General features: G+C 29.1%; 1 protein-coding gene across 1 annotated transcript; it reads left to right on the top strand.

The window, feature by feature from the left end:
- Window positions 1-802: 802 nt before the first annotated feature.
- On the top strand, window positions 803-1,105 carry LOC142641338 (auxin-induced protein 15A-like). Its single transcript, XM_075815750.1, has one exon. It carries the CDS (start codon window positions 803-805, stop codon window positions 1,103-1,105), a length of 303 nt encoding a protein of 100 aa, XP_075671865.1.
- Window positions 1,106-9,509: the final 8,404 nt, after the last annotated feature.

A 9,509-nucleotide genomic window follows, 5' to 3' on the forward strand; every position in this document is an offset into this window, starting at 1 on the left:
GCGATATTTTCCTCAAATTGAGAAGTTTTAATTAATTGCAGACTTAATTTAAATCTATGCCTCTTATGTAATGTCACTACTATTTAAGCACGATGAGCTAAGGAAAAAAAAATCAACATTGAGATCAGTCTCTAGGACAATTTTCAGCAACCATGTCGATGCCTTAGAACATGGTTAATTAATTATTTCTTGAATGTAGCCTTATATACCTCATTAAGTTCAATAATTTAGTTGATTCTCAAAAAAAGTTCAGTAATTTAGTCTTCTTGTAAGGTCCATTGTATGAAATAATTGCTACCAAAGGCCAAGCTTCAAAACATGGTTATATACATAGTACATTTCGAATTACAAAAAAACAAAACTGGAATTGCTTTGGGTTTTTTGTCTATTGACCTCATTCAAAAGGAAGGTGTTAACCTGCAATTATAGAAGTTGGAAAATCAATTGTGGAGCAATAAGTTATTTAATGGATTTTTCACCTAAATTCACATGCTTGATTAAAATTTCAGACTATTTAATTGCACCATATACAAAGGGAGATCAAAATAGGCAGTGGAAGGTATTAGCAGAAAGTGAAAGAGTAAAAACAAAGGTAGATTAAAAGCAAAAACGGAGGGAGATTGAAAAAAATGAGGTTGGTCTAAAAAACTATTTTAGTTTAAGTTTTTGGGTTGGGTCTTACCTTGTACATATAATTCCATAGCCACAAGTCTTCACATCCTCTGGTATCAAATCCTTACTTCTTCCTCTCTCTCGTTTGTGATCTTTGCCATTTTTCAGGCAATAATAGAGACAGATAGCAATGGCTATTCGTTTGCTTGGTCTTATACATGCTATGCACATTCTTCGCCAATCAAACTCATTTTCAAAACATGCAGCTTCAAAATCTTTAGATGTTCCAAAAGGCTACCTTGCAGTATATGTTGGAGAATGTGAAAAGAAGCGATTTGTGATTCCTATTTTGTTCTTGAACCAGCCCACATTTCAACAATTTCTAAACAAGGCCGAGGAAGAATTTGGATTTGATTATCCAATGGGTGGTCTCACAATTCCCTGCAGTGAAGATATTTTCATTGATCTCACTTCTTGCTTACATGAATTGTGATATGCCAGCAAAAAAAATGAAAAGAATAGACAATTTTGTAAATCCAAGTAAATTCTTTAATTCTTTTAAGAAGAAGAGGAGATGGATATTGTTTATCAAAAAAAAAAAAAATTAGAAATTGAATTATTGCAGTTCCTCCACATTCTTCAGGAAAAAAAAATGTATAATTGAGAACACCTTTTAGTTGAAACCAATCCTCATTGATTCTATGATATTTCAAGCCCCTTTTATTAAATTTGATTTGTCATGGTTTTCTATGGATAATATTTTATGCAGCTTTTATGCAATCTCAAAGTCATCTTCAGATATTTATTTGAGTAATTTTCCATTTTAAGTACTCAATTGTCTTCAATTGTTCATAGAGTTCATTTAAACCAATTACGATGTCATCAAACTCAGCTTTATCTGAATGAAACAATGACTCATTTCTCCATGTAATTGTATACTGCTTGGATTTGTCTTTTTGGTTGGTAATTTAGAAGTTTAAACTTGGCTTGAATTTTAATCAATATATATATATATATAAAAGCGGAAGCATAGCATTTATTGTTGCTATGCTCCTGTTAAGCCACTTCATTCTCCACGTCATTGCCACATCATTATTGTTTTTTATATTTATTTTTTACCTTTAATTTTTTTTGACAATATTAAATATATAAATACATTGGCTTTACAAATTCAACTTAGATGGTTTTAACTTTACATATTTACATACTTTAATTTTGATGTTATAACTAAGTATTGTTTATATATATATATATATATATATATATATATATATATATATATATATATATATATATTCCTCTTAGATGGTTTTAACTTTATATATATAATTTTGTCCATTTATCTTCCTATATTTTGCCTTTTCTTATCTCATCTTCTTACTATAAATTTGTCACTTTGTCCCATTTTATGCATATTTTTTCCACACAAAAAGGTTATTTCTCGCCCCCTCTCTCTCTCTCTCTATCTATCTATCTCTCTCTCTCTCTCTCTCTCTCTCTCTCTCTCTCTCTCTCTTTATTTTTTCATTTTTTGTTGGATTTTTTATGAGGTTTGTACTCTCATTGTCTTATTATTGACTAATTTATATGTGTTACTTGATGCAAGTTTTTTTTTTTTATCATTTTATTTACAACACAAAATAGTTTTAATATTGTTGACCAAGTTTAGGAAAAAATCATATTATAATATGTCCATATTTTGTGTTGTTGTCAGGTTTTAGTTTATTTGGAAAACAACAAGATAGTTTGGACAATACGATGACAAACAGTTCATACGGTTGAAGAAGATGGAATTTGTACAGTTTCTTTTCATTATTTGTAAATATTTTGTTTAACATATTAGTAACAAATTGTTATGTCTTTATTATATGATATTTTTAGATACTTGAGTAATTTTTTTAAGCATTTACAAATATTTTGTATTATTCATATTCCTTATCTCATTTGTGTATTCTTTGAGATTTTTCAGTAAAAAAATTCAATTTTGTGTGTAAAATTATTTATTTAACTAATCATTTTCCATATGTTAAATTAGGTGTTAGATTAGATTATGATGGTATTAACACAATACTTCTTATTTTTATTATAAAAAAAAATCTTTAAATTTCCCCTTTGTACTCTTGGTTAGAATAATTATATATAAAGCTATAACCATCACTTTTTTTCTTGGGAATAATGACATATTTCTACTGCGTCATTTCAAAATCTTATTAAAAATTTTGACTTTGATTATGAATTGGATATTTGGCTTGATCACATCACGTTTGAAATGTTTTACATATTCAAAAGAACTTTGACTTTGATATGATTTTTATTTTTCCCTTTCTTTTTTTGAATTGTAATTTTTTTTAAAATTTTTTATAAGTTTTTTGGTGTTTTTGATTGTACATTAGATACGATTGGATTTGAAGAAGTTTTTTAAAAAACTTAAAAAAAAAATTCAAATTTTAAATAATTTTTAATGATAACAAAATGTTATAAATAATTTTTATTAAAAAATTAATATTTTTGCTACCTTTTGAATTCTTGAGAAAAATTGTATTATTTTCATTTTGGTATGACAAAAATTATATATATTAAATTTGTGATCGTTCCTATAATAAATGAAAATATGATTATGAAATGTATTACTATTTATTAAATTAGTCTAAACTGCAAAAAATAATTTAATGAGATCATCCTAAAAATATTATTAGGTGCAACGCGCGGGTTTGTGACTAGTATATCTAAAAACTGAGACGCAGAATTTAATGTTGTTATACTCCTAGTGAGCCACCTCATCAGCCATGTCATACTTTAAAAAAAAATTCCTTGATGGCTTTTCTATTTTATTTTATATAAAATAACTAGTCGCAAACCTGCGCGTTGCACGTGACAATTATTTTTAGAGTTATCTCATAAATATGTTATTATTATTATTGTTGTTGTTGTTGTTTTACTATTGTCTATATAACATATGTAAAATTCTTATATGGTAAATTATCAGAATCATGCTATGCAATAGAATAATATTATATTCTTTATAATGCAATAGGATAACATTTAACAATCAAAGAGAACAAAAAAGGAAAAAGAAAAAACTTTAAACAAAAAACTAAATTGCATCAACTCAAAGTAGAGTTCTAAAAAATACAAAAAATTAATAATCTAAAACAGAGATGCAAGAAAAATAAAAAATCCACCAAAAAATTGAGAGAAAGAAATAACATTTTTAGTGAGGGAAAATTATGCATAGAAATATAGGATAGAAAAGATAATGAAAAATTTATAAAAGGAGGATAAGAAGAAGAAGAAACAAAATAAATGAAGATAAAGGAAAAGATGAAGAGTGATATTATGGTAGAGGGTAGTGGGGAGATAAAATGTGAAAGGAATGAGAAATGTTGGGGAAAGTGTAAATGTTAAAAAAAAAAAAAAGCAAGATTTTATAAGGAAATTTTTATTTATTTGTATTTTATATGTTTAATTTTTAAAAATTAAAAGAGAGAAAATATTAATAATCTAATGATATGGAGGATATGACTGAATTTAAATGGTCAATTGTAGTAGTGCTATTGATGTTAGCTTGAATATAACTAAATTAAAGTTACTTTATGATGTTGAGTTAATAAAACGAATTTGTGGTTACCAGAATGCTACGCAATTTTTTTTTTTTAAAAAGAATAAACTAGAAAGTTGAACATGAATTGTCTTGGGTGAGATTGAAGCTTCGCATAAATTAATGGAGCCTCATGAGACCTATCAACCATTATAGCTCTAAAGATTACCAATAACAAAAACTTAGCATAAATCAAGTTTTACCATTTGCAAGTCAAGAAGCTACAAATACAATCTAATGTACATCATTACTCAACAATGTTTGAACTCACCACACAGGAAAGAAATCATGCAAATGAACTTTGAAATATCTATTTGGAGTTACGATCAATGGTACGTAGCTTTCAGGAAAAAATATGTGGTAGTGGTAAATTAAACAACAATACTATTCAACTACTTAGATTTATCACGATATGAGGAGAACATGAATGCATTATGAACCCCTTTGTTCCTTATGACCCATACAAAATTTAAACTGTTCGAATTAAGAAGAAATAGATTTCTAAATATATAAATAAAATAGATTTGGTTAGAAGTCAATCATTGCACTTGAGGAGAGAAAAAAAAACATGAAAAGATAACGTATCAAGTCTAAAAGGAACTTCATAGAACAAATGTCATGTTGTACAAAAAGAACATATATAGAACAACTAAATAGGTGAATCCAAAACAACCCAAACTAAGAATTTAAAGAAAAACACATGTAATACAATTGACAATATAAGAAAAAAAAAACTTAAATCACAAAACTAAATTGCATCAGCTCAATATAAAGTTGTAAAGAGCACAACAATTTATTAACCTAAAGCGGAGATGCAAGAAAAATATAAAATCCACCAAATAATTGAGAGAGAGAGAGAGAGAGAGAGAGAAAAAAAAAACCCTTTTTTTTTTTGTGAGGGAAAAGTATGTAAAGAATGGAAGAGAGAATAACAAATTTATAGTAAGAATGTATGAATAAAAAATAACAAAAAAAAAAAGGAAGATGAAGAGTGATATTAAGGTAGAGGGTAGTGGGAAGATGAGAATGTAAGGTAGAGGGTAGTGAGGAGATGAAAAGGTAAGGTAGAGGATAGTGGGAAATGATAAGTGATATTAAGGTAGAGGGTAGTGGAGAGGTAAGAGATAGAGAAATGTTGGAGAGAGTGTAAATAATATAGAGAAATTGGAAAGAAAAATGATAATGACGTAAACGTGGACGTTAATGTAGCTCAACTGAAATGTAATAACAATAAATGCTACACTTTAACTTTTAGATATAATATAGTTATAGATTAAATATAGTTCATTGACAAACCTGTTAATGCACTCCATTATTATTCAACATGTTACTATTCATTTGTTTTAAATGCAAATATTTGACTATTCAGCTACCCAAATTAATTTCAACTTTTCATTTTATTTTTTATAATTTCAAGTAATTGTTAAAATTGAATAATTCATTATTTTTTTAGTAGATATATGCACATGTTTGACTATTCATTACAAACATTAGTATTCATTAGATGCAAATGTTTGATTATATTCAACTACCCAAATGGATTTTAACTTTTCGTTTTCTTCTTTCTAATTTCAAGTAATTGTTAAAATTTAATTTTTAAAATTCTCATCTTCTTATTCTAAAAAAAAAAAAAAAAAAAAAAAAAAAAAAAAAAAAAAAAAAAAAAAAAAAAAACCTCTTCTTCTCTTCCTTAAACCTTTCTCATCTCTTTGTCTCTTTATCTCCCTACTACTTTTCACTTTAGTGTTAAACTTCTTTCATCATTTCCTTTTCTTATATTTTGACTCTTCTTCTCTCCATCTTATTTTGTATAAATTTGATATCATTTATTCCATTCAATCCATATTTTTTCCACACAAAAACTGTGAGTACTCTCTCTCTCTCTCTCTCTCTCTCTCTCTCTCTCTCTCTCTCTCTCTCTCTCTCTCTCTCTCTCGATTTTTGTTCTTTCTTATAGCTTTAATTAGGTTGATGGTTTTTTATTTAATTTTTTTGTGTTGTATTTTTTAAATTTCCCATCACAAATCACTCTTATAATTTTGGTTTGGGTTAATATGAAATTCTTTTATAAATAGAAATTTGAGTTTATACATGGCTACGAATTTGAATGTGCCTACCAATGGACTTCCATTGAACAGAAATGTATTCACAATGTTTTTAGCTTCATATACTTCTTTGGTAATGTGAATTTGAGAAAGAGAAAATGGTAGGCAAAGGATGTATGGTCATTTATAATCTCCTATGTCTTGAAGAAAGTGAAGGGCCTATTAGTCTCCCTTCTACTGGAATTTTGTATAGAAAGCATTTTACTATAAGTTTCTTGACTTTTTGTTATTTTTATTTTGATCATTTTATTACAAATAATTAGCATCTCCACTATCAAATTTTTAGTTAATTTGAACTTTCTTGGTAAAGTTTTACTTTGCTTAGTTGAACATCTTTACTGAAAATGCCAAAAAGAGAATAAAATAAAATGTAATTTACTCTAAAGCGTCATTATGTTATTAATGTTTTTATGTATAGATATTTAAGGAACTTTTTCTTTTTTGCATTTTATTTTATATTTCCACTTTATGATATATGATTTATTGATAATGATCTATTGCATAGTTATCTTTATTTACTTTTTCACTTAGTAATAAATCTGTATAGTAATAAATAAGGTATACATAGTTACAACTTGGTCTAATAGTTCTCACACTATCAATTTTAAAAAAAAAAAAATTATTGCATTGTGGTTTCATACATATATATAATACCTGACTACAAAAAACTTCTAATTTAAAATATAATTTCAAATAACACATATTGAACTTTTAAAAATATATTAATTCAATAAATATCCAATAAAAAAGAATCATATCAAATTTTCTCACGCATCGAGCGGCTCTATGGCTAGTTAAATTAAATTACAAAACTTTTGACAAGTTAAGAGCATTGCTGAGCAAGCTCTCAAGAGACCTGCTAGATGGTCCGAAATAACCTGAAGTCTTCCATCATGAAGTCCAAATACAGAAATCATTGTGCAACTTTCTTTCCCAACATAGAATAGAATGATTTAAGATAAGTTTCAATGTCAAGTCTTCGTTGTAAACTTAGCCCCAATTCAAAGATTGGTCTAAAGAGTAATGCTATGTACAAGATATTTGACAACATTTTTTACATTAATTAAATTGACAGACTTTTATTAATTCTTATTTGAACCTACTATTAATATATATTTTTTTAACTTGCCATTAATAATTGTCAATTTTTTTTTTTTTTTTTAATTTTTTTGGGTTTGGTTTTTAGACTTTCTCTTGACCTAAATCATAATGATGGTGGCAGCTTTCTCTTGAGGTCAGCTTTGCTGCCAATTTTTAACCGTGACAATTTTTAAGCTCTCCTAATTTGACACAGTAAACTTGTCCCTTCCAACACGGCTCACTCTGTCCCTCTCATATTTCCCTACTTTCTTGGGTACGAAAAATGAAAAAAGTCCAATACCCAACAGCCCAAACAAAATCAAACTGAACATCAAGACTGCCAGACTTCAAACCCTTCTCTCTCTCTCTCTCTCTCAATCTCAAATGGTTCGGCTGATCTCTTTCTCCACCTTCAATTTATCCTTTCTAACTCTTTCATCTGCCAATGACACCGCAGTCATGGCCAAGCTCCTAGCCTCCTTTAGAACCGCCCCAAGCGGCTGGTCCACCACCACAGACTGCTGCAAGTGGAAAAATGTTAACTGCGACGGAAGCAACCGTGTTTCACCTCCATCAACTTAGTTTCTCAGTCTCTCACAAGGACTCTTCCTTCCAATCTCGGCACTCTCACCAAACTCACCACCCTCTCTCCAAGGCAACTCTCTCTCTCTTTGGTCCTCTCCCTTCCCTTGCCAACCTCACTTCTCTCCAAAGTCTCTACCTTGACAACAACAACAACTTCGCCTCCATTCCTTCCTTCAGGTTTCTTCCAGGGACACACAAACAGACCTGTTGAACAAGGTTCCAGTTCTAGGCCTGTGAAGAAGAAGACTATATCTGAAGAAAACGCACCGTTTCATTTTACATAATATTGGGCAATCAAACGCACCGTTTTTCACTTATGTGTTGACTCTCTCGGGCGCTTTAATGAAACGGTGCGCATCACTCTAATTTGTTTCAATTGGCAGTTCAGTCTGGCGCGAACTTCAGTTAGTGCAGTGTAACTAACTCCCCAAATTATCAGGAGCTTTAACTTAATGGCTTAGCTTGGTCTTGTTGTATATAAACCACTCTGCGGGCATAATCGAATAGAAGTTTCTTTCATTCTTCTCTCTCTCTCGCTCCTTAACTTTCTTGCACTTTCTCTCATTTTCTCAGACTCTCTCTTGCTTGTGATTGTTCATATACACTCGTTTTCTCTGTGATCTTAACAGAAGCTTAGTCCTCTGTTATTTAATCTTTCATCAGGACCATCCTCACCGAGTTGACTCAGGCCACTATTTTAGTCACTTCTATGCTAGCATTGCAATCATTATTGGGTCTTCATCAAATTTTGTTGGTCCCTTCTTCAGTCTTCAAGACCTTCAATTTTCTCACAACAGTCTCGATAAAAGTGGTGGTTCTAAGATTTTTTTTTTTTTTAATTGGTGATTTAAAAAACTTAAATTATATAAAATTTAATATAAAATAACTTGAATATATCAACGGATTAAAAAAAAACCCAAATATATGAAGTATTACAACTTCTTTCTATTAACAAAGAAAAGAAAAAAAAAGAAAAAAGAAAAAAAAAAAGACTAATAAGATAAGAGTAAAAAAGTAAGAGAATTGTTGAATCCAAATCAATATATATCTATATAATATACTATATATAATAGCAAAAGCTTTTTCTTGTAATTAAGGAAGTGTTACTATGTGGGAAAACTGATCACTTAAAATCTTAACATATGTGTAATTTAAAAGTTACAAAATAGTACGTTGTACCATTTGAGGGCTTTAAAATTTATCCATTTACCATGCACACTGTTTAAAGCAAAAACACCATTAAATTGAAAGAGACTAAGAGAGACTCTGATAAACAGAGAGAGAGAGAGAGAGCGGATCCGATTAGGCACTGAGAGAAAAATCTAAGAAAACTACATATAGCCCATAGTTTTTGATCAAGAAAAAAAAAATGTTTCCTAGTTCCTTTAAAAAACTCTTTGTTTCCAATTATGCTAAAACGACATTTTTGCTTTTTGATTTTTCCAGGAAAAGAAGCAGAAGAAGAAGGAAGATGAAGCCGACTAAAAAGAGTTCCCTCCGATGGCAGAGATTTCATGTGAGAAAGCACG

The sequence above is a fragment of the Castanea sativa genome, chromosome 6 (genome assembly GCF_040712315.1).
Source record: "Castanea sativa cultivar Marrone di Chiusa Pesio chromosome 6, ASM4071231v1".
Taxonomy (NCBI): Eukaryota; Viridiplantae; Streptophyta; class Magnoliopsida; order Fagales; family Fagaceae; genus Castanea; species Castanea sativa.